The 26,669-nt window shown below is 42.6% G+C and overlaps 1 protein-coding gene across 1 annotated transcript in view; it reads left to right on the forward strand.

Moving 5' to 3' along the window:
* Window positions 1–26,669, forward strand: part of tbck (TBC1 domain containing kinase) — an 88,310-nt gene that overhangs the window by 51,930 nt on the left and 9,711 nt on the right. The window contains exons 24-25 of the mRNA XM_083634554.1: window positions 13,452–13,615; window positions 23,538–23,697. Of these exons, the coding sequence (XP_083490680.1) occupies window positions 13,452–13,615; window positions 23,538–23,697 (324 nt within the window). The remainder of the gene's footprint in view (window positions 1–13,451; window positions 13,616–23,537; window positions 23,698–26,669) is intronic.

The following is a 26,669-nucleotide window of genomic DNA, read 5'->3' on the forward strand; positions in this document are numbered from 1 at the left end:
TAAGATAACATATTGGGGGGACGTGGCCAAGAAAAGCAGCATGAAGTTACAGATGCTACAAACACACATTACAATATATAACATCACTTTTATAGAGAAATAAATGGTGCAAACTGTTATAGAAAAGTAAATCCATGCAATTCTCTGAGAGCTTACTCGCAAGGGCTCTTCCCTGTATAAATAAAGGTATAAATAAAGGTTAAAAAAAAAAAAAAAAAAAATGCTCAATTTTACCGTGTGATCCAGATCTCGTTCATCTTTCAATTTTTCTACACATTTTGTAATGTTACAGTACGTGAATCGGAAGTTAAGCGTCTTTTTGCCAGGCAGCTGGCTGCCGGCCCACATCTGGCTATGTCTGAAGAAAGGAAGGAAGCTGACTGACAACCCTGAACAAGAATCCAAAATGCTCAATACACACAGTCCACTTGCTCAGGTTTGTTTTTCTAAGCAAGGCAAGGCAAGGCAAGTTTATTTGTATAGCACATTTCATACACAGAGGCAATTCAAAGTGCTTTACAAATGACATACATCATCAGTGGCCGTCAGCCAGCTCAGCCAGATGACGGATCAGTGACGTCATCACTCAGTGATGTCATCAGTAGCACACATGATGCGTGGCATAGCGAATTCGCGCTTGTTGCGATTGCACCCATCCATTGCCACGCCCTCTTTTTGCCAGTGGGCGTGGAAAGTTAATCAGCTCCCAGCTCGGGCCACTTCCAGACCACAAGAGGACAGAAGTCCTGGACCAGGTCACTGTTTGGTCCTGCCCCACATGCGGAAGACCACAGAAGGGACACAGGCGTGCAAATGTGTGGCGCACTAAGCGCATGAGTTGACATGAGTTTTGGTCACAGAACCCCAAAAAGTGCCCCCATGGCGCATCATCTCCAGTCTCCACCGTAGAAATTTCTTGTAATTTATAAAAGCAACAACAGAGCAGCAACAAAGATGTTATGAATAAAGTTCATTTTGCACTTACAAGTTCTCTAAATATAGTTAATACTGCTGCATATGCATATATGTACGCCTGCAGTTCAGGTGCATTACGGGTTTGTGCCCATGCTAATCTTTTGGATTTAATCATTAGAAGTGAATGCATATTTCATGAATGACTGAGCACAATGCAAGAAACCATGAACTCATAATTTTCACTGCAGGCATTTTGAATCATCACACTTCAATGCACTGTGGGTTGCCGGTATGCTCTACACACGGACAGGATTACATTCAAGCAACCCCGATTCAGGTCTCCCAAGAGTATATCTGGACCCCAAGACTCCAATTTCTTTCTTTTGTCAGCAAAAATAGAAGGGAATTTTCATTATAAGTGGCTGCTGCCCTGCCAGAGAAAAATTATTCACTTTAGAGCAATATTGGTAACTGCTGTGTGGCCAGAATTAGAACAGGAAATATATATTAAAAAAGTGGGAGGGTTCTTCCCTTTGAAATCCTGCTCTATGTACTGTAGAGAGGTGTGTGTACATTGTGTGTGTGTGTGTGTGTGTGTGTGTGTGTGTGTGTGTGTGTGTGTGTGTGTGTGTGTGTGTGTGTGTGTGTGTGTGTGTGTGTGTGTGTGTGTGTTGGGGGGGGGGGGGGTTGCATGTGCTCCAAGGGAATATCCGATTGTCAGCATTTTCTCAGATCATGGCCTCAATTATACTCTTCTACTCATTGTCTGACATGGCAGATGAAACGTGTCTTTGTTTTAGAAACCCCCTGGGGAATGTCACCATCTTTACTATCTGCTTTGCTGTTGCAGACTAAAGCATAGCATTGTGTGTACTGCACGGATACGACACAATACAGCATGTCAGCCATATTGGAAAAGCTCAGCACAGTAACAATCCAAGCAAGGCAAAGGCATTCAATGAGTCATTAGCCTTGTCAAGGCCGTTGTTCCCAAATCCAATATGGGAACTGATATATGACGTTTTTTGTGCGTGTGTGCACTGTGAGCATTAGCGAGAAAGACACACATGCGTGTGCGCACACTCACACACACACACACACACACACACACACACACACACACACACACACACACTACTGGGGAGGATTTGTGTCTGCTTATCAGTGGCTGTGGTTTAGCCTCACCAGTGTCAGGCCAGTGAAATGTGTGAGTGTCAGTCTCATGACATTTAAGTCACCGCTCAGCAGCCTCAGGCAGTGACAGGCCGCATATGTTGCCTGCTCCCGTGTGTATATGGTGTCTGTATATGTTTATGTGAGTGAGAGAGAGAGAGAGAGAGAGAGAGAGGAGGGGGGGCGGGGTGGGGATTCTGACATTTATCATCCAGGCGGGCCATCCGGCCGCATGTCCAAACCTGTGTGCATTGATGGCATCAAGTTTCCTTTGTTTAGCTGCCGTGATGCATCTTTCCTAACACATGATTCTTTCATTTTAAAATGACAAATTCACATACTGTACAGGATTAGTGTTGTGATTCATTGGCTGTTCAGCCTCATCACTACTCTGGTTCAACTATAGATCGTATCAAATATGGACAGTGTCACCGTCACCTCACCCCATTGGTTTGTGGACTCGCGTTTTGAAGCCTCTAGTTTGGCGTTGTGGCGAAGATCGCGCGAGACGGCACGAGGCGGCGCAAGATCAGGGGTTTTCCGCAGCGCCGCCTGCTATTGGTCCATGATCGGCAGGGCTGCGTGATCACTGGACAGGTGACGTGTCAATCACCTCCGAAACATAGTCATTTCTATCGTCTATTTTACTCTAAATGGGTTGAGTTCGATATTTCGATAACAATTCATGGGGGTGAGCGCGGGCAACGACTCCTTTTTGGAGCCAGCCTCAAGTGGCCATTCGAGGAACTACAGTTTTTCACTTCCGCATAGGCTTCTTCATCTGTCCAAACCTGAGCTTTTTGTGTGACTCGGACACCGCTGTATACATGAGTTCTCCATGGTGTAGCAGGAGTATTTGGTTTGACTCTTTGTTTGTGGTAATAGGTGAGGTTGATTTATGACCATTAGTCAGCACTAACAGCATGTTGTTGATGGATAGATCTTAACCTTTGGCAGCAGAGACTGGCTGACAACCTTCCACACACATTTTGACAACTCATTCTCCTTGTAGCAAAACACACCATGTGCTGGCTAAACATCCCTCTGTCAGTCAATGATTCTGTAATGATGTGTGTGCAGAAAAGATTAGTGTCTGTGGGGATGACACTTAGTTGGTGTAACAACTACCTGGCCATGGCCTTCTGTGAGATGCATACAATTTGTCTAAAAGGCCAAAAACCTTTGCGTTTTTTTGTGTGTGTGAGCTCCAGTGAGTAATCTTTTAAAAGCATTCCTTCAACGCCGACGGATTGCCCCATTTGTCGCCATTTTTGTTTGGTGTTTGTTTAGATAAACGTTGAAAACTTTGTACAGGTCCCAGGGCCGGGCCAATACAGCAATAAATGCTGTATTGATGTGTGGTCGAGTGAATAAAATTCATGTACATCCATGAGTCCAAGCATTTATTCATCTGTCAATACTAGGGGTTTCACCGCTGACCTAAATAATATGGACAAACCCACCCACAGTTTTTTGGACTCATGTTTTGCAGCAAAGTGTTGTCTGTCTCCATCTTGGGGTCCTTGCGCAGCTCACGTGAGATGGGGGGTTTCCTAGAGCCACAGCTCTGCCTGCTATTGGTCCGTGATCAGCAAGCTGCGCGATCACTGGACAGGCGACCTGTCAATCACCCCCTTTTCTATCATCTATTTTACTCCAAACGGGCGAGTTATATAACAAATGACCCCCCTTACAGTTGTTATGAAAAGGTGAAATGAGCTATATAGACCAAAACCGTGTTTTGGACCAGGCTGTAAAGATGCTTAATCAATGTGACAAAGTGGGGCATTTAACATGGGGGTGAACGGGAACGGTGGGACTTCTGAGCCCTGCCTCAAGTGGCCATTCGAGGGATTGCAGCTTGCTGGGTTACTTCCGCATCCTCGTGGGAAAACCTCAGAAATTGCCCACTGGGTTTCACAGACTAGTTGACTATCAAAACCACTAGTCGACCACGTTTAAAATGCAGTATCACGGTACCATATGAGGCGGTCCTCCCTGCAGCGACCCGGGTTCGTATCCCGTCCCCCCGCAGTCATTTGCTGCATGTCCTCCCCTCTCTCTCTCCCATACCCTCCAGTCTCTCTCACACTGCATGTCTATCAATAAAAAGCATAAAATGCAACAACAAAAAAATGCAGTAGTCGTGAATGCCCTATAATCCCAGTTCTTCTTGTTCCTCTTATCTTTATCATTCCCTTTACTGCTTGCACCAGACAAAGAACAAAATATATTTTTTATATACAGTATATATTGAGCAAGAAGGTATCCAATTAGCATGCATGAGTCCTCCAAAAGACAACGTCCTCTGTAAATGTTGCTGAGAGCAGAAAAGGGCGGGCATGTGTTGAAATGTCAGTGGCTCTGATGCAGTAGAGTTGATGAAGTCTTTTAAAATGTAGATGGATTTCAGTGGAAACAAGTTGTTTGTGCCCAGTGGAGTGAATTGAGGCATGTGGGAAGACTCGCAGCATTTCACCATCATTCCCATACATTAAGATTTCATTAACATTCCTCCAGGCCCCAGAGTAATGCCTCTAGGTATCTCCTGTCAATTGGAACTAGGATTATTTGTTTTCTCGAGCTGTGCCTGCTTGCTGAGGCACAGCTCATCACGAGGATAACTTATTGCAAAGCATACCTACAAATTCGGTGCACATGTCCCTGAAGAAGACATAAAATCAATCATTTGTGAGAGAAAATGTTATTTTCTGATTTAAAAAATCATGTTACATTTGATTCATAAGCACCTACTCCAATCAATAACCTATTTCAGACATCTAAACATTAACAGTATGGAACTTTAGGGGTATTTCGGGGGGGGGGGGTAAATTTATGAATGAGAGCCGGAGTCAAAATATTAGAAAATGAGCTCTGGCATTTTGCCAAGTTGGGAACTTGTAACATTTCTGTAAAACCTTCACCTAGGAATTGAAGAGAGCAAAGCCATGACAGTTAAAGCTCACGTGTTATTTTAGGTGATGTCAAAATCACAGAGACATCTGGGCATTAGAATAAATGTGTTGCCGGCAGTCAGAGAGGCACAGGGGAGATAGAGAGGCAAACATCCAATATAGATAGCAAACTGAAATCCCTTACCTTAAGGCCATTTTTCAAAAGATAAACCCCCACCACAACAAAAAGCGGCAACAGCAGAACACCAAGCTGAGCCTTTGTTTCAGCGGGCTGTGTGGGGAAGCAGTCGGTGGCTGTGTGAACAAACCACAGTCATTACCTTTGCTTGGAAAGTTCATCTTATTATTATATATTATATATACCGGTATTATAAAAGTAACTGGATCGGCACGATAGGTGAACCTTAAAGGCAGGCATGGATGGCTGCCACTGAAGTTGTTTTGCTTAGCTTTTTGTTTTGTTTTTTTAATTGCTACATAAAAAGCTTTAACATAAGATTGTACCTAGTAGACAGGAAAAACGGTTTCCTAAGTGCAACACCATGGTAAAATGGTAAATGGACTGCATTTATATAGCGCTTTTATCCAGAACGCTTTACACAATGTGCCTACCCATTCACCCATTCACACGCACATTCATACACCTATCATGCAGGGTGCTGGCACAGCCATCGGGAGCAATTAGGGGTTCATTCAATTAGGGGGTGTCTTGCCCAAGGACACTTCGACATGCGGACTGGAGGAGCCGGGGGTCGAACCTCCTTTATCCAAAGGGATTAGTGGACGACCCGCTCTACCTCCTGAGCCACAGTACAATGCTTGTACTGTAGTTTTCATCACTACAAATGAGCTGCTCTTCTTTCTGTCCAGCTACTGGTGACTACTTGGCCGATATTTCCTTTGTTAGACAGCCAGCTGGAGAGGACAATGGACTCTTGGCTCCAGAATACTCCTTGAATAGACAATAATTAGTTATCGCTTGGCTTGAAATTCAGGAGATACATATACTTTGTGGCTGGATGAACGTGAACTCATTATGGTAACATAGTCACGACAAAAGAATTGGGGGGGGGGGGGGGGGTGTCGATCGATACACGCGTCGTGACAACGTTGAGACAAGTACTGAGAATAACACTTCTCTACATAGCAATACAATACACATGTGACACAAATAGTGCTGCACGTCGTCTACACCAATCACGTTGCCGTATGCATTAAGATGCACAGCACAGAACTCGAGTGCACTTCAACCTTCAAAAATACAATTGTAAGAGAACTGTGAGTGCCGCTCACCCTGTATAGTTATTGTCTGACATTTCTCAAGCACTTTTGTGTCATTATGACAGACTTCACGGCTGTATTGTGCCGGCTCGCATAGAAATTAACCCTTAACATCCTAATTGCCTTTTTATGCTGTACCAGTCGATTCAATTCATTACCTCTGCTACAATGGCAGTGCTACACACAGGCATGTACACAGACTAACACACACACACACACACACACACACACACACACACACACACACACACACACACACACACACACACACACACACACACACACCATTGGCTCAGTGATAAACTAATATGCGCCAGTGAAGTGGACGCATGCCACCAGCAGCCCAGACAGTTAGACTCAGTTAAACACACACACATCTGATCGGAAATGAAACGTTGACTGGATTCACTTTCTAGGGAGAGAGGTTGTTGGTGCCACTGCCTTAGATTTCATTTAATCTTGTTGCGATATTAATTACCGAGTACAAATTGCATTTGAAAAGTTGGAAAAAGAGTTTATGGACTCAAATCTTTCTAAGATGAGACTTGTGCTTTTACATGGAAAATGTGAATATTCAAATGCATATAAATTAATGGGTTTACAGTTTGACCGTATGCAAGTAACACTGCTGAAATTAATTGGACAAAATAAAAGTCAGGAAAAAAAATACCAGTCATAATACTGCAGCCTATCTAATAGAGACAAATGGAAATTAGTTATTATTTTAAAACCTGCAAATCTCCATTGTATTTTACTTGACTTCTCTGCCAATGGAGCATGTCCTCAAAATTGGCAATGCAATCTTGTTTTTCCCAACTGCTGCAGACATGCTGCTTTAACGGAAGGGCATTCCATCTCTTATATTGTTGACTTAGCCGTCTGAAACAGAATTAATCGTGCTAAACATGGATTTCCCGCTACTACTTTCTTTAACAAAGTGTGTGTGTGTGTGTGTGTGTGTGTGTGTGTCGTGTGTGTGTGTGTCATGTGTGTGTGTGTGTGTGTGTGTGTGTGTGTGTGTGTGTGTGTGTGTGTGTGTGTGTGTGTCGTGTGTGTGTGCGTGTTGTGTGTGTGTGTGTGTGTGTGTGTGTGTGTGCGTGCGTGCGTGTGTGTGTGCGCTTCAGTGAGCGCTGATCCATCAGTAAAATCCACATATGAACACCATTTGTGCATATGGGAAAGTCATGCAATCATGCCGAATGTTTCCCATTTTGTAGGTTTTTGTTTGCTACGGATAATTTGAAAAAGTGGCAGGAGACAGACCAGTGAAAAGAGATAAAAACACGCACATCCAAACCAGATACAGTATGACAGGTGCAGAGCTGAAGGTAGACAAAACTGGGAAAAAAAGCTTACACACTGCAGGGCTCCAAGTGAGTCCATTTATTGCTCCGGTGGTAACGTTTCGAGAAACAAACTGCTCTGTTCGAAATCGTAGCCTAGAAACTGTCTCACCGATATTCTGTTGCTAGGAAACAGTTTGGAGTCAAGTTTATTTCCTGTCAGTTATTATTTGCTAATACAATAACTGGCTGACGATGGTCTGAAGACGGAAAAGTTATTTTTTCCGTTTGTATCACTTGTCACTTTTTTTTGCACTATGGTGAATTAAAGCCGGATTTTTTGCATCCGTATGCCTCATCTTTTGAAAGTGTGCGAGCCCTCTTCACTCTTTGTTTGGACTAATACAATAACTGACAAGAAATAAACCTGAGTCCAAACCGTTTCCAACAAAATTCCAGTGAAACATTTTCTAGGCTAGTGCACTATTTCTGCAATAGGGAACGATTTCAAACAGAGCTATTGTGACACAAGACCGACGCCATCTTAAATACCCACATGATGCAGTCACATGATGCATTTTGAAACACAGACCAGGCCTCCTTTTTTCTTTGTTTATTAAAAATAAATGTGGTACTGTAGGGTGGGGAATGGTTGTAACTCTCTAAAATGCATTCTGGCTTAAAATGTCACATCTGATCACTGGACCAATGGAAGTCACAGCACAGCCTCGAGTTTTATTGGTGTGTCCTTATTTTCTTTCATAGGCATTATTTACACAGGAACTATTTACTGAGCAGGTATGTACTTTGGCAGCTGTTATACCCAGGATTTGAACTAGCCACCTTTCAGTCACTGCATGGCCCGCTTCCCTCACTGTGACACTGCCACCTTGTCTTGTCATGAAATGCTGTGTTTTTTTATTTTATTTTTTACATGTGGGCATTCCCATGACATCCCTATCTTCAGTATCTGTCTCACATGCCCACTGAGCACGCTGTAAATACAACCAACTCCTTTGTTGCCATCAGAGTTGAAGCCAGCGAGTGTCTGCCTCAGCATGCCCAATTGTGTTGATCTCTGTGTGACAGAAATCAGGCATTGAAATTCATATTTACTTGTCAATGATGAATAGATGTCAGGTCGGGCAAGTTGAATTTAAGGACAAATCCAAGAGGCGAAGAATTTTCTCAGCAGCAAAGCCAAATTGATCAGATCAGTAAGATATGGATATGTTGATCCTGGCTTTTGTTTTAGCTATGTCTCTCTCTCAAGCTCGCTGTGGAAAGCTCAAGAGAAACAGTTGGTCGAGTTGAAAACAATGCACTGTCTACACACTAGAATCACCAGATGCCCACGATACGATACTAAAACGATACTTGAGTCACGATACGATAGTATTGCGATATGCTAGTATTGCGATATATTGAATATTGCAATATTTCGATATATTGTCTAACTCCTTTTCCTACCTTTTCCTTGACCTCACCGGAAGTAAAACATGCAGTGTTTTTTTTTTGCCCCACATGTACCGGTAGGCTACATTAAGCTTCTCTGGACTCAATACGCCACTGCAGGCACGGACTGCAACATCGGGCGCTTTCCGCGCTTCGGGCATATGCCCGGTGGCCTGGCATGGCATGGCCTGCAATTCTTTTTTTTTTTTTTTTTTTTTATATCGATACTTGGCGTCCAAATATTGATACAATATCGTCAGGCAAAATATCGTGATACTTTGGTGTATCGATTCCCCCCCCCCCACCCCTACTACACACCAGTCTTCCCATTCCCTCTTCCCTCTCTGCCTCATTGTTAATGCAGCAGAGCGGAGCTGCAGCCTTTCGCACACATTCATCCAAATTTAGCATATTGTTAGATTATTACACGGAGATCCTGCTATAATCGCAAATGCTATCGGATACCTCTCAGAGCAATCAGGCTACTAATATTGATCAGAAGCAAGAATGAAACAGAAAATTGGTTTGACTAATTTGAAAGAGCAACCACAAAAACCGCACTTGTCACTCATAGCCTAAAGTCAAGCCAGACAAGAGAAGAAGGGTTAGTGAAAATTAATATACATGCTAACAAAGGCCTAAATGAAACGCTCAGAGTTTGCAGCAATGGCATATAGAGTATGAGCCTACCTAATTACCATCCTTTTAAAGGCTTTTAAAGCTTTTCATTTGAAGTATTTCTCTCTGCTCAGTAACACTTTAATGCATGGGGCGTTGTTTCACAGATGTGTTATACTAATTTGGTTGATGTGATATAGTAGTGCACTTTGGGTCCATTTAGGTCGTCCAATCATTAAACATCTAATGCTCAAGTGACAGTGTACATGGAAATTAATGAGTCTACAAAGGAAAATAAAGTACAGCCTGTTTTTGTTTTTTTTACTGCTAGAACCCACTAACGTTGCAACTTTGCAACTCCTTGACATTTTATTTGGAAAGCAAGATGGTAGTCATTATGTGGGAGAGCAAAATGGCAACACTGTGGGATTTAGACTGATTTAAAAGAACAATAACAACTAATACCTGAATATGAGCTGCTTCCATCTGGCCTTCGTCTTCGTGCTCCCTTGGCCAAGAAAAATAGATATAGGAATTCCTTTGTGCCTGCTTCGATTCGAGCTTTAAATGCTACTTAAGAGAATATACAGTAATGTAACATCTATTTGATGTTTTTATTTATTTGTGTTCTCCTATACAATAGTTATATTGTAGCATTTACTTTCTGTAATATGTAGCGCTGTGTGGCTAAGTCTCCTTCTTAGACTGCCTTGCATTTTGCACTTATCGTATTTGCACTTATCGGCCTCTAATGCACTTTAAACTACACTGGCACTTTTGAACTGAACTTACTTTGTCGTGGTCTATTGTGTCTCCATTTTGTTTTTATGGTTTTATGGTCTTTTATGGTTTTTATGGTCTACGGTATTTGTGTCTGCACTTTGTTTTCATGTTTTTATTTCGAGCCTTGTGTGATTTTTTGACTGTTTGTTTTTTGCTCTGCTGCAACCCAAAGTGCCCTTCTGGGACATATGAATAAACTTGAACTTGAACTTGAACTACCTGGGATTCAGAGTACTAGCCCAGCTGGCTACTGCTACCTGGGATTCAGAGTACTAGCCCAGCTGGCTACTGCTACCTGGGATTCAGAGTACTAGCCCAGCTGACTACTGCACAAAATCCTTGATTTCGATCCCTGATGGAAATGTGTAAAGCTGAAAGTCCTGTAAATCCTCTTTGCAGACAAACTCATTTTATAGAGCCTAAGCCCCGCCATTGTGAGATTTCCCATGGGGCATAGGGACTGTATTCCCATTAATTTTTCTATTGATGTTTTGTAAAATCAGTGATATTCAGAATCACAAGAACATTTGACTCACACAAAAAAAATCTGTCTGTGTTTTTTTTTAGTTTCTGTGTTTGTTTGTTTTGGGTTTTTGGAGTGAAGTGTTCTATGGTCTCTCGTGATTCTGAATAGAGCTGAATCGCTTGGTTTGTCAAAGTAAAACTCTTTCTATAAGGTTTTTACGAAACGTCGATGGAAAAATGAATGGGGAATTTCACGCACTAGGCCCCATGGGCAACCCGGAAGAGGGCGTGACTTGGGCACTCTATTTCATGGATGGCAGAGCATTGGCACTTAACTTACTCTGTGTGCAGGCGGCCTTTCCACTCTCTGCAAATAGCTTTCCCACAATGTGCTGCAATTCATAGATAATTCACTTAGCATTTCTGTGTCTATAATTTCATTTACTTATCAGTGAATGGAAATGCCAAACTGCTAAATGACCACCCATCTTCTCCAGACATTTGCTGTTAGCTCTTATGAAGTGTGACTTGCAAAAGAATGTGGAAGTCCCCAAATGTCAGAGTTATTACGTTTACTAATATACTATTATAATTGCTGTGAAAACTTGTGAGACATAATTGAGCATGGATGGGCATCATATAAGTTCCATCATAATGTTCTAAGCCCTTATACACTCTAGTCCAGGGGTGCCCAATACGTCGATCGCGATCGACCGGTCGATCGCGAAGGTAGTGTGGTCGATCGCATGGCATTGAGGGGATTCTTTTTTTTTTTTTTTTTTTTACTGTTTCCACTGTTTTTCCACTGTTTTTCCACTGTTTCCACTGTTTTTCCACTGTTTCCACTGTTTTTCCACTGTTCCACTGTTTTCCGCTGTATACTCAGTGTATATATATATAAATAAATATGTTTGGTAGATCACTTTGACTTGGTCATTTTAAAAGTAGCTCCCAAGCTGAAAAAGTGTGGGCACCCCTGCTCTAGAGTCTAAACGTTCAACATTTGAATACAGTTAGTTTATGACTCGAAACCAAAATCAGAAACTTGGCACACAGTGCTGAGCTGCATCTCAAATGAATCTTCAGGTTCTTTTCAGATGATGTGTACCACTTCTATGTGGCATATGCTGTTGACCTGCCATCTCACCCTAACATCCCCTGTCCTCCTAAAAAAGACATTGGTGTCTGGTCACTAGGGGTGTCAAAATGAATCGTTTAATCGATGCATCGTGATGCGGACGTGTGAATCGGATCCAATCGAATCGTTGACAGATTAATTAGTGAAAGTATTAATTAATGAAAAATTAGCCATGTGCAGTAATAATATAGAAAATTGAGGATGTGATACTTGGAGCTGCGATACTTTGAGCTGTATCGAGATGCATCGATGCATCATGGAATCAAATCGAATAGTTGACAGATGAATCATAATCGAATCGTGAGGCCATTGAAGATTCACAGCCCTACTGGTCATGCATGTAAAATGTTGTAAAAACAGTAAAACACTTAATCTCAATCGCTTTCTTTGGTTGGACTCTCACCTTATTTTGCACGCGTTCGTGCATTTGACGCAAGTCATGTCAATTACGTCAATAGTATGGAATGAATTGTGTGGCCCAACCTTTTATTCAGGCCCACCTGTTCATACTTTCACAATGTTTACAGTAGATAGCACAACTACTGTAGCTCTTTACAATCACAGAGGCAGGGGAAATTCACTTTTACACGAGACCTTTAAGGTTTTGACCTTTTCACAATTGTTCACAGTGTAGGATGAACTTGGCCTCATAAAGGTCAAGCATGGTGTGAAACTAATCAGGTCATCCAGGTGTCAATTCCTGTTTTCCTGGTTTAAACGTTTCAAATACCCCTGCACACTGCGCTCTTGTATCGCTCTAACATTTGTGCAGGTTTTTTTTTTTTAATTCTGTGCAAGGTTTTGACTTCTTTGTCTCCCCCTGGCACCTGCACAAAGACAAGAAGAGGTGTGCAAAGGACTCGACGCACATTCCTGCTTTCAAAGAAAAATAATGGGCAAATTGCTCATTTCCCCATTCACTTTCGTGGTAAAATGAGACGCAGGAAGCAGGAAAGTCAACCCTCTGCATTCTCCTATGTAGTGTCAGGATGGAGATGATGTATTTTCTCTGTGAAACCAGGAATAGGTGTGCAAAGGAACTGACGGACATTCCTGGTTTCAAAGAAAAAATAAATCATCATCCTGCCGAGGGTGACTTTCCCGCTTCCTCTGTCTCATTTTACCATGAAAGTGAATGGAGGAATTGGGCAAGAAAAGCTTCAAAATGCACCCTGTGTATTTTCACATTGGGTGGCATGAGGGTATCGATTTTCTGCGTTATCCCAATTGAAGACACACACACACACACACACACACACACACACACACACTCACACACACACGCACGTGTTCAAATATCCAAATCACCTGCCGTTTCACAACAATGTGACACTTTTGTAACTTTTATTCAAATCATTTAAATGATAATTCAAAAGAAATTGGCTGAAAGCTGTATGTACCCTCTTCATTCTGACCCATCTCTAGTCTCGGGACCCTTTGGCGCTGAGTGAGCTGAAAGCAGAGGTCTCCCCCCGCATCTCGGCCGAGGATTTAATCGACCTCTGTGAGCTGTCGCTGGCCGGACCCACCAAGAGGACCAAAGCCAGCAAGCCCAAAATCCTGGCTGTCGACATCCGCAATGTAGAGGAGTATCCTTCAATGAATCAATGAAGCGCTATATCATTGATATTCAGTTGCTTGCTACTACTTCACTTGTTGTAACCGTCATTTTCATAATGTTAATTTTAACTAGGGCTCTACCGAATATCATTTTTTAACATTTGAATATTCTATTGAGGGTTTTCACGAATATTCCGATGTCTGCCGTGACGTCTGTCATGACAAAAAATAATTAATTCGTCTATCTATTATAAAAGGGAGCATGAAGTGATGTCATCATCAGTGATGTCACTTGAGCAATTGTGCATTGTGACACAGCGGGCGAGCTGCAGGGCGGGCGAGGGAGCAAGTGAGCCCGCACAGCGGTTGAGCTGCAGGGCCAGCTCGGCGAGCTGCAGGGTGGGCGAGGCCGAGCTAGCGAGCCCGTGCAGCGGGGGAGCCTAGGAATCGAGCGCGCCTCGTTTAAATAAATTGATTACGATAGTCTGAATAAAGAGTCAACTGTATTTCATGAATATAACTGCAGTGAAAATTTGCACAGTACAAATCCTGCTCTTGTACTACGAGGATCTCTGGTTTTCTCAATCAAAAATTCATGTATATTAAGCTCTAGTGCAGTAGTTTGTTTGTTCATTCAATCACCATTCAATATGCTGGCTATGGGAACAATTCAAGATAAACATAATTACACATTACATGAAGCTGTAAAGTCTTACTACTGTACCAGTATGTAGAGATACACATTACATGATGCTATAAAGTCCGACTTGACACATATTGAGAAATTCTTGGCAATGGATGTGTTTAAATAAGCTTGCCAAGCCCAGACTGCTACTGGGTTGTGGAGGTTGGTGAGACATTGATCCACACACTAAGTGGAGCTTGTTTTAACAAGCCCGGATTGTCCAAAACTACAGATTTCTTGCCAAGGTCGGCGTGAGGTGAGGGTAAGTGATGGCCCATGTAATAGGTGAGGACTGGGTCTTTAGTGTTAAGGTGAACTTTGTGTTCATCTTACTGACATATGCCACCGGTTGTCAGGTTAGGTAACTATAATTGTCAATTAATAATAAGTACTATTTAGCGATTCTGCTCCAACATGCGGTTGTTGTTATTCACGAAGTTGCTTTGGAAGCCATTGCTTTTTTGCACTCATCAACCTCACAGGTAGTTTATCTGTGTAAAATATAAACTCATTTTCTTATCCTTCCTGTTTGTGCCTCATAAAAAGAGAGTGATGGCTGTAAGTTTTCTAGGGAATGGGTTTCTAAATTTTATTCATTCAATTGTGGGTGAATCACTCACATGCCTCTTATATATCCATGCCTCAGCTATGAGCATTGTTTTGAAAGCTGTGCTCACTTCCAATGCCATCAGTTACACATCTTTTGATTTCAGCTTGCTGCTGTCTTAGATTGTACCTTGAGCAGCATAGCAATACATTTACTCTGCCGTTGACGTGTAAAAGCTCGAGACGAATAATTCAGCGCAATATTTCCACTTTAAAAAATAATAATTTACAAGCTCAACTGAAGTGTCCTTACACACACACACACACACACACACACACACACACACACACAAGGGTAGGAAATTAGCAGATGCTCGAGGCAAAATGCCCCTAAAAAAAATCTACAATTGCCCTTGGAACTGGGGTGCTGGGGGCTTTTAAATGCCCCCATAAAATAAAGAGTTTAATACTTTCTGTATTTTAACATTATTCTGTATTTGCAAAGCGTGACTGCACAACCCCTGCCCTCTCCTCCTAGACAGACAGCGCAAGGTATTTCCAAACATTTAATAAAATTGCCTTGGAAATGATCTAAAATGCCCCCGAAATATGTTTCACAAGGGCAAAAATAGCCCTCGTTTAAAAAAGTTAATTTACTACCCTGACACACACACACACACACACACACACACACACACACACACACACACACACACACACAGTGTTCCACACATGCATTCACAAAGCCTCTCCCTGTATCCCTCTGTACAGTATGTATGTGCTCCTGACTGAGTATCCAATGTTTTGTCTAGCTCTTGAACAGGTGCCAGTGTATTGCACGCTTTTGAGAATGAACCATGAGCACAGAGAACAAAATAGCTTGGTTCCCATGCATGGCAAGTAGCAGCAGATTCAGGGGTGGATGATCTGCTCCAGTCACGTGCCGGCAGACTCTGCAGCCACCTCTGGAGACTTTCAGCTTTCAGCTAGGCCAGGCTGCCCCCACACCACATCCCTTAAAACAAGTGGGATTAGCCCCTTCAGCTAGGCCAGGCTGCCCCCACACCACATCCCTTAAAACAAGTGGGATTAGCCCCCCGGTCTGTTCTCTGGGCCTGAGGTGAATGCATTCTGCTGGCCTGTTGGATACACTCTGGTTTTCTCAGCCATGCCAACCCTGACCCTTTCATATATTTGATTTGGACGATGCGACTAACGTTCCTGAGGTTGGCGAGCCAGGTACAGGAAGTAAGATGTTCAGATACATTCATGAATAATGAGTTGCACAATGAGCAGCTGTCACCTGAATATATTCTCAAGAAGTATTTGTGACCTGGCTGGCAGCCACTGCTAGACAGTGCTTGCAAAGTCAACAAAAGGTGATATATACTGTATGTGGGACCATTTTGATTGGATTGATTAGAAGTTTGACTTGACCTCCTTTGTCATCAGTAAGCCTATCTGAAGTTAACCAGTGTTTTTCTCCTTCATTTCGGCATGAAACATAGTCTGAATCTACGTAGTATCTCATTTGAGATGCAGCGTTTGGTTTGTGTGTGTGTGTGTGTGTCTGTGTCTGTGTGTGTGTGTGTGTGTGTGTGTGTGTGTGTGTGTGTGTGTGTGTGTGTGTGTGTGTGTGTGTGTGTGTGTGTGCGCGCGCGCGCGCGTCTGTGTCTGTGTGTCTCCTTCCTTGCATGTGCACATGTTTATATGCATGCACACAGAAATGTAGGTCTTCCATATAAACCAACTCAATCTAAGTCCCATATAGAACCTGCTTGTCAGATTCAGTAGCGCCTTTATCCATCTTGGGTGACTCTCCGCAAAATCACAATATCACATTCAGAAATGCATTTTGCTATTGCAGATGTTGCTGCCAGTTGTTTTATTGCTCGTGGTGACGTATTGCCAATGCTGACTTTTAACCTTCCCTTTAGCTGCTCAGTGGAATGGTCCTTCTTTAACGGGGCTAAAGAGCCATTCATCAGTGAGGATTAGTGGAGAGAGTAAGCATTTTGGAATGGCAGTTGTTCCAGCCAAATTCCTCTATAGACTCCTGATAGACAGAGGTTCCTCAGGCTAACCCACAGGGACAAAAGGGGATTTGACCACTTTCACAGGATTTGCCAACCCTTGTCCACCTTCATTGTGATCTTAGGAGACATCACTGTTGTGGGTCTCTGTGGTCACAAACAGTGGATTAAAGTAAGATCTCTGTGGTTGAAATCCAGATTTAGCTGGCTTGGTACCTGCTTGGATAATACACTCTAATCACATTATTTCCCCCCTGTACTAGAGTAAAATAAGGCATTATTGTTCTAATTCCAGTAATGACATTACAGTTGCTGATCTAACAGATAGGTTGTTGCTTGCGTTTTACATTCTTTAGCCGTTTTAAACTCTTTAATGGCGTAATATCTCTTTATTTGGCAGGGACATATACAAAACCAGGTCGAAACCTGGCATAGGGCCGGTGCATGGTAAAATTTCCATTTCTGCACTGCATGGCGATGTCCTGTACCACCAACTATTTATACACAGACAAAACACAGCAATGAGATCCTTTAGATTTATTTCTAAATTCCGTTTTATTTTTTCCCCAATTATTATTTTTGCTTTTTCTTTCTGTCAGACAGCCTCTTCCACACTCAAACTGAAAAGCAAGCTGTGACATGATGTAAGGGTCCCACGCACCGCAATCCAAAACAGAATTATTTATCTGGACCTATTTTCCCAATTATGAAACCATTTAGGTTCTACAATAACTACGGTTACTTTAGATTTTAATAATTAGGCCTAATTCTTTTTTAATCAATTTCTGACAAATTGTACATTCCATGTTTTACAGTGAGTTAGTACACCTTTAGAAAACATACATTATGTATGCACAAGTACGCACCTTCAGTCTATGCAAACTGTACACAGTGCACACAGTTTCCAATCACACAACATGCATCCATAGCTTACACACATGAAAACAACGATGTTTTGCGTTCTACATTCTCTCTCTGGACTAGAGAGAGAGAGAGAGAGAGAGAGAGAGAGAGAGAGAGAGAGAGAGAGAGAGAGAGAGAGAGAGAGAGAGAGAGAGAGAGAGAGAGAGAGAGAGAGAGAGAGAGAGAGAGAGAGAGAGAGAGAGCTGCGGCGCTGCTGTGTGTGTGTGTGTGCTGTGTGTGTGTGTGTGTGTGCGCGCGCGCGTGCAGACAGATAGACAGATGACCGTCAGTACGCTATGCGCGCAGCAACACAGCTGATGTAGATGCAGCCAATCGTGCTCTGGAACTTTTTGCCATTTTTCCCGATAAATGTTCGTAAAGTGGCACTTATTGAAACCTACTACCCTGCTTGTAGGCATCAAAAGTCATCAGAAATTAATTTAGTGATGAAATAAAACTTTAAATTGTAAAAAACTTTCCGGAGCTTATGGCGTCTTCTCTGCTTCTGTGCCTCTGCTTATGCCGAAATGCATGCTGGGAGTGTGGAAAGACATTTAGAACCTGAATCGGTGCTCAAATATGCAAATCGGCGACAGAGTCGAATGTAGGGGTCCTGGCTGTGCATGCACAACCGGCCCCAAAAACATTAATTGAAAGATTCCCCTCGTGTTACCCTTCAGGTCATGTCGTAAATATGAGATTTACAGTAGAGTGACATGAAGGAGCCAACAGAGTGGTAAATAACGACTTGGGAAGTCAGAATGTACTGTAATGCTGCAGGCTTAAAAACCTTAAAAGAGTCTATGTCTGTCATTATTTACTTCTGCTGGTAATGTGGACTTAGGTTTACAATATTATTTGGGCCAATCAACGCAAGTAAACCTAGCACCATTATTTTAGAGTGTTAAGGAAAAGTAATGTACCGATTAGTAATATTGTATAATAATGTAGTAATGTATTGATTATTACTTTTTTCCTCTGGAGTGATTAGTAAAGTAATTATTTTAAGAATTGTTACTTGTAACAAGCAATATGTACCGTAATGTATGTTTCCCAGTAACGACCCCCAACACTGATAATAAGCATTTTACACAGTAGCTCAAACAAATGTCACATGCTCCTGGTAATTCCAAAGGGAAAATGCACAGTATCACAATGGGATTTGTCGGTCAATGGACCATACTGGGCATTACTGTAACAGCCCTAAATGTTCTTGCATTGCCTGAAGTGATTTAGTGAATAGCGCTAATTTCACTGGGGAAGTGGCTGAGTACCGCTTGTCTTAAAATATGTAGCAATAACGTTGATAGTTAGACACTCAGAAACAGAACAAGCTCTTTTTTCCAGGAGTGATTATTCAATTATATACCACTTTGGCTTTGTTCACACACACACACTCCCTGTGCTTTAATTTGCTTCCACCTTTCTCACCACTCCTTTATTCTCCTTCTTTTCTTCTTTCATTTCTTTTTAGCTGTGACCAGCAGCTCTATAAGTCACTCTGTATGTCGGTCGGTCTGTCCGAAGAAAGTTCACCCTGTGGTCGCAGCTATTGCGAATTTGCGCTTGTTGTCTTCTGCGGGCTCCCTCATTACGCCATTCACACACCCATCCTTCTACACCCTCGCCCCCAATCACAGTTATCTCCTCTGAGATTATCAGGCCCTACTTTCATTTGTCTAGCTCATCAAACTCTTCCCTCTCCTCCCACTCCCTTCCCTGCCTTTTTTGGGCTACTTTTTTCCCCACACAGCTACAGTATCTCCAGGCTTCTCTTACATAGTTCTGGTTGCACTGACAGCCCATGTCCTTTTTCATTCTCCATCAATCTGATAACATGTATAACAAGCATGCTAATTAGGGTATCACTCAACTGGCCAGATATAGTTTCCTAGTATCCATTGTGTCCATGATACTGTAATTAATTAGAAATCCAAGTTGTCCTGAGTGAAATATTCTCATAGAATGCTCTCCAGTGTGGTCAGATTAGAAGAAATTGGTAAGACGACTATCTGAAGTGGCCAATGCTCTATTTGTCTTTGAAACATTTGAGAGACTGTGTGCGTGTGTGTGTGTGTGTGTGTGTGTGTGTGTGTGTGTGTGTGTGTGTGGGGTGTGTGTGTGGGGGGGGGGGGGGGCATGGCTACCTAGTTATAGTTAAAAGTTGGAGTGCAGATGCGTTTGTTTCAATGAAGACACAAACGGAAGTGCACTCTAGGCTATTGTGTGTGTGTGACATGACATCACTGTACTGTAGAGGTGCGCTTGTTTTATGCACCACATGTATGCACATGGTGTACATGCACATGCACCAAGCATGTAATTCCCCCTCCCCCATATTGTCACTTTTTCTTGAAACAAAACAAGAACAAGACAAACAAACAGGCTCAGACACAGGAAAGGAAAGGGATTCCATTCCCTACAGTACCCCCTACTTAATAATAGTTCCAGCGCGGCTGCGAAAATGTGGTGGCGCATTGTGTCAAGTGTGCATATAATGGCGGTCCGGCCCCCGGTCCCTTAGGTTTCTGACAATGTGGCCCCCTGAACAATTTAGTTGAATAGCCCTGCCTTAGAGTACCAGTCAAATATTTTTGCCCAGAATCCCGTCAGTGAAGGGCAGAACCAGAAGGCATGAGACTGTGCCCTCTGACATCTGACACCTGTCACACAGTGGTGAGACAGAGGGGAAGATCTTGTGCAACTTATGCTTAGAATAGTGAAGATCATGAGCGACTCTGAATTGGATCAGCTGGTGTCTTCCAGCATGTAATTTTGAATTCATATACTACACATGTAATGGCCAGATATATCTCTTTTTTTACCCAAACTAGCCCAAATGTTTAAAAAATTGCAAAGTTGTATGGTCAAAAAGTAGGGGTACAAAAGTACACTTTGCTCCGCCAAGTCTAATAGTGGGGGTGCAGCTGCTCCGCCTGCTGCATTGTTCAGGCACCTACTGTCTGCGTGTGTGTGTGTGTGTGTGTGTGTGTGTGTGTGTGTGTGTGTGTGTGTGTCTGTGTGCATGTGTGCATGTGTCTGTGTCTGTGTCTGTGTCTGTGTGTGTGTGTGTGTGTGTGTGTGTGTGTGTGTGTGTGTGTGTGTGTGTGTGTGTGTGTGTGTGTGTGTGTGCCTGCCTCCTCCGGCTTCAACTAAGCTTAATCTTTCCATCTGTTTTCCTGCAGTCATGCTCCCCACTGTAAACACCATGGTCGTGAACAGATAGCTGGCACCATGTCTCTCATCTAGAATGGTTGCCAATGTATACAGCAGGCTTTACATGTAGGCACGGCAGAATAGTGGATTCTATTTTCAGGCCTTCGATAATGATCTATAAGCGTGCTACTGTGAAGCCGAGCATGTTCAGTCTGTGTAGTGACGACTCACAAGTGTTCTCCAATATGATGCTGTTGTTGTCAATGAAAATCTTAGAGAGGTGCTCCTTCTAGAGGTTGGCTGTACTTTTGACTACAGCCTAGCCCTAGACTAGAGGAAGCCTTTCTAACCAAGATGCTGAAATATCAACAGCTGGAGGAGACAATTTCACATCTGGGCTACAAGTGTCAACTTTTAGTTTTCATATTTGGCAGCCAGGATCATGTGCACAAGCTAGCTGTGAGGGGCCTTCAGATGGCTGGTCTCCCTAAGAGAAGGGCCACGCAGTTAGTGAGGTTTGCACTCATGTAACTGACTCACTCAATATCTGACTGCATTAATAGTGTTCATGTCCTTCCTTTGTATGCTGGTATCTTTGCCATTGCTGCCCCAACCCTCTGGAACGCTCTGCCCCTCAATATCAGAAAGTCTGACTCACTCACCTCCTTCAAAACCCAACTCAAATCCCACCTCTTCAAAACAGCCTACAATATCTGACTTCTACCTCTAACCACCATTCCATCTCTGCAATCTATTGATTTGTATTTGTTTTCGTTCTTGTTATTTAGTTTTGTTTACTGTATTACTTTTCTATGTATTGTAAAGCGTCTTTGAGTTCCCCAGAAAAGCGCTATATAAAACTTATGTATTATTATTATTATTATTATTATTTATGTGGCCATAAATAAATCATGTGCGTGCGTGCGCGCGCGCGCGTGCATGTGTGCGTGCGTGTCAAACAGGCAGGCCACTCCTGTGGCCTTGGTGTCCCGGCCAGGCACCGTACCACACATGTGTTTTACAGAGTATAATAATAGCCTGTCAGTGTGAACAGGGACTGCACTGCACAGTATGGTCCTGTAAATCTAAGCCATTACTTTTAGACGCTGAGCATTCATTACGTTGTCAAAGCAATGTACAGTGTGCACTGCAATGTGCACCTAAATCATGTGCACATGGGTTGTTTTTGTGCCCTCAAAAAAGGGAAACAGTGATGCTTTACTCCTCCAAAATGTTAGAGGTCCCATTTTGTGTCAAACCGGATTCCCTTGTCTCTTTGATTATAAAGGACTTGGGCGCGTGATTAGAGATGGAACAACAAAAGTACTAATACACTCACAGAAATCATTTCACCAAGTTTTATATTGAAAACTGCGCCTTTGCATCTGGGAGACGGTTGCCAACTTTGGGTGATGATGGACAGTGTTTACCATGTTTTTCAAAGCACTCTAATCATGGTAACACGGTAATCACGGTACCCACGGTTTTAATGATAATGAACATTTGAAACGGTATGGTTATCATTAAAACGGGTTATCGTTACAACCCTAGGCGTGATCTATAAACATCATTATAGATCATGCCTAGGGTTGTAACGATAACCCGTTTTAATGATAACCATACCGTTGCCTTCTGTAACTTTGTGACATCACAAAGTAACACTAAATTCATTTGCATGTTTACAGCGCCGCCTGAATGCGGAAAACCAAACCTGGTTGTCTGTAGGATAGCTGTCTGTAACATAGCTGTCTGTAACATAGCTGTCTGTAGCATAGCTGTCTGTAACATAGCTGTCTGTAACATAGCTGTCTGTAGCATAGCTGTCTGTAACATAGCTGTCTGTAACATAGCTGTCTGTAGCATAGCTGTCTGTAACATAGCTGTCTGTAACATAGCTGTCTGTAGCATAGCTGCCTGTAACATAGCTGTCTGTAACATAGCTGTCTGTAGCATAGCTGTCTGTAGCATAGCTGTCTGTAGCATAGCTGTCTGTAGCATAGCTGTCTGTAGCATAGCTGTCTGTAACATAGCTGTCTGTAGCATAGCTGTCTGTACATAGCTGTCTGTAGCATAGCTGTCTGTAACATAGCTGTCTGTAACATAGCTGTCTGTAGCATAGCTGTCTGTAGCATAGCTGTGTAGAATGGAAACATGTCCAGAAAACAATTAACTGCACCAAAGATGGATCTATCCTAACAGATATTCTCATCAGAGGCCCCGCCCCCTCAAAACACCACATAGGTAGTATTGATATTTACATACTGCCCATGTAGTTAATGAGGAGAGAGACAGAACAGATAAGAGAAGATGCTGGATTTGAGTTGTGTGTGTTTCTTTTGGCAACACAATTCATAGTCTTGTTTTAAAGACCCATGCGACATGTTTTAAACAGCTAAAAATAGCATAAAATGTGACCTTTAAACATTACAGATTTCTACCCAATGGAAGAAGGCTTTGTATAATCTTTCAAAAACACGGGAATTCAAGGATTTGTGACACTTCGTTTCAATGATCAGGGAGACGGTGACTGTGGTCGACAGAAATGAATTGTCATTTGTAGTCCATGCTGAAGATAATGTCACATGGTCTAAAGCCAAAGCTGTGGCCCTTAACTCCATTTGTCCCCAGCTTCAGCAGAGGCCATATCTCCGGCAGCATCAACATTCCCTACAGCTCCGCGTTCGGGCCTGACGGCGAGCTGCTGCAGTGTCCTGCCACAGGAATCCTGCAGAACTTCAGAGGTCGGGTCATCGTGGTCATCAGCCACGCCATGAAGAGCGCCGCTATGGTGAGGCGGCAGCCACACACACACCATGCGTATATATCAGTGCACTTCAATGTTGAATAGCTCCGGCCTGGAGTCGGCTCGTGTGCTCTCATTTCAACACCTAGGAATAGACACACGGCACCACGATATTTCACAATATACTGAAACGGTGAAATTATGCCGAGCTGTCAGTTTAAGATGCATGACTGGCCTAGTTGGCGCTTTGCAGGCTCTCTTTGGCAAGTAACACTGACTCATCTTCCCACACTGACATACTATGGAAGATGTGCCTTATATAGTATGGAGATGTAGCCTATTGTGTACAGAAGAAGTACAGTGTCCTGGATTTTGGTCTCTGCCCCGCCTCATTACCTGGTTTATAATTGCAAGCTTCAGTCATTAAAGGGACCCATTCATTCTCTGTGTAGGTTTTTGCATTTCACGGTTTTGCTTGGATTATCGCTTGATGCAAATGAATGCTTGGTTTTTCCGCCAATACTCTGAAAATTACAAGGGAATTGGCAAGATTTAGTCTTAATTTCAAGGCAAACTGCAAGAATGAATTACATTTGAAAGCTAGTGAAAAGCTGCAATCACTGTTTCAAAAGCGAGCAAAGATTTTAATCTGAGTAAGTACAGATAGAGGACATAATTGCAAGCCCCCCCCCCCCCCCCCCCCCCCCCCCCCCCCCCCCATCACATCACATTTTTCCAGAGAGAAAATGTTTCCACACAGTACTTTATCTAAATGACCACTGGATGGTCAGAATCTGGTGCTAGAAAAATATACCCATAATGGACCATCATCATTATGAAAGTGTGGGAATAGCTACAGGAAATCATAGAAAACTCAAATAGAGATGTTCAATAAAAATGTACAATGTGGGCAGCATCAGTCTTTTCTAGCAGAATCCTTATACGGAATATCCTCAGAGGAATACTTGCCTTATCTATTTTTTACTATAAGAACCATTCCACAAAAATGGGGTTAAAGAAGGTTAAAAGCTCTGAAATCTACTTTTCTCTGAGCTTTTCATGGAATGGCCATTTGTGTCCTGGCTGGGGGTCAGGTTTGTGTCCTGGCTGGGGGTCAGGTCAGGGTCAGATCACCTGGCTGGGGGTCAGGTCAGGTCAGGGTCAGATCACCTCCTCTAAACCCCTCTGATCACTGAATGGCTCTGTGTGCCTCACCACCCCCAGCATCAGGAGGCCAGCCAAGTCATCATGGGTGAGCTGCCAGAGACTGAGAGTAATGAAATCATCTTACTATTGGGCCATGCCAGGATTTTTTTTTATTCATATTATTTATTATTATTCCCCCAGGTAGTAATTGCAGGATGTTTTTCCAATATCATTATCGCTACTCGCTACTCAAAGGAATAGTTCACCCAAAAAGGAAAATTCTGTCATCGTCTGCAGGTGAAATAGTCCATATAACACACAGGGAGGTTGCCAGCACAACTTTGCAGCAGCCTTCTCCAGAACAACTGAAGTCAATGGGGACATTCTTTAGAGTTCCAAAACCAAAACAGACAAACAGTCATATTGTGTGAATAGAAAGACCCAGAGCCGTGTAAGAAGAGTTGCGACATCTCCATTCACTCCAATGGACCAGTTTTTTTACTCTCAAGAGTTCCAGTAAGTAAGGTCCTGGATTAAGCAGCACTGTCGAGTTGCAGCAAAATAGATAGTTTGTGTTGTACTCTGAAATGGTTTTTCCCCCCTTGAATCAAATTGTACATTATCAGGTTTATTTTAGCATGCAAAAGTAGCGCGAGACCCATTCCTGGCTGTTCATTTGCTAATGAATCTCGCATTTTGGTCCTCCGCTGACGCCACTCTCTCTCTAGAGGACACTAGAAAGACATATACACCATATTTGCAACATATTTCTTGCAAATCAATCAGCTGTAGTTAGGATTTGCAGTAAATTACGTGTACAATGTAATGTAGGTATTTTTGGAACTCTGAAGAACTGGCATGAGGATGAGTAGATGATGACTATTACTTTATTTTTGTATTTTTTTACAGTTTTACCACAGCTCTTAAACCACAGGCCAACAAGCCTCAATAACCAGAGTGTTCCACTTTCATCTGGAATATGCAGTTTTCACCAATTGTTCCTTCATAAAGCTAAATTGCTTACACGTTCTGCAAATTACATCACAAAAATGAATATTTCCAATCACAAAACAGCAGTGCTGCATTCTGGATCATGTTAATCGGGGGAGTTTAGGGTATGAAGTAATGTAAGATTTACCCAGCAGTATCATTATGCCTTTTTCCCCACTGGCTATGTAATGGCATATACTGTAGTAAACCAAGAGATGAGTTTACTGTATAATATAAAGCAGACACAGAAATGCTCTCCCCTCTTCTTAAACAAGATGTCTGATGTGTCCTGTTGGAGGCAGAGCTGGGCAAAGGCTGGCAGACAGGAAGACAATCAGTCAGAGAGACACTTATTTTGGAAAGTTGAAGGCCAAAAGCAATGGTAATGAATGAGTCACATCCCCATCAACACAGGTTCATGGCTTTATTGTCAGTGGAAGGCTTCCCATGTTTACTTGGAAGATTTATTTTTTACTTGAGCCTAAGATAATGCGTCATGACCCTGGGCTCTACTCAATCCATTGCAATTATTATAAAAGGTGAATGAAAATGGGTGCAAATTGGCATGCAGCCCCTCCCCCCCCCCACACACACACACACATATAACGATGACTTTTGAAGATAAGCATTTTTTGCAGGACACTGACAATAGCTGAAACAGCATATTGCATGAATCTTTCTGTTTGACATTTCGCTGCACAAAAATAACTTTAAGTCTGCCTCAGCATTACACAACACAGCTATATTGATGATTATACTCGTATAAAATTCTTCTTTTTGTGCTCTCTTTGGAATAAATTATATTTAAAAACTCGGCAGGGATATCGCTCCGGGCTACATCCCCATTTAGAAAAATGTGTCCTCTTTCCATATGTTGAAAA

This window comes from Poromitra crassiceps, assembly GCF_964638095.1.
Source record: "Poromitra crassiceps genome assembly, chromosome: 4".
Lineage (NCBI taxonomy): Eukaryota > Metazoa > Chordata > Actinopteri > Beryciformes > Melamphaidae > Poromitra > Poromitra crassiceps.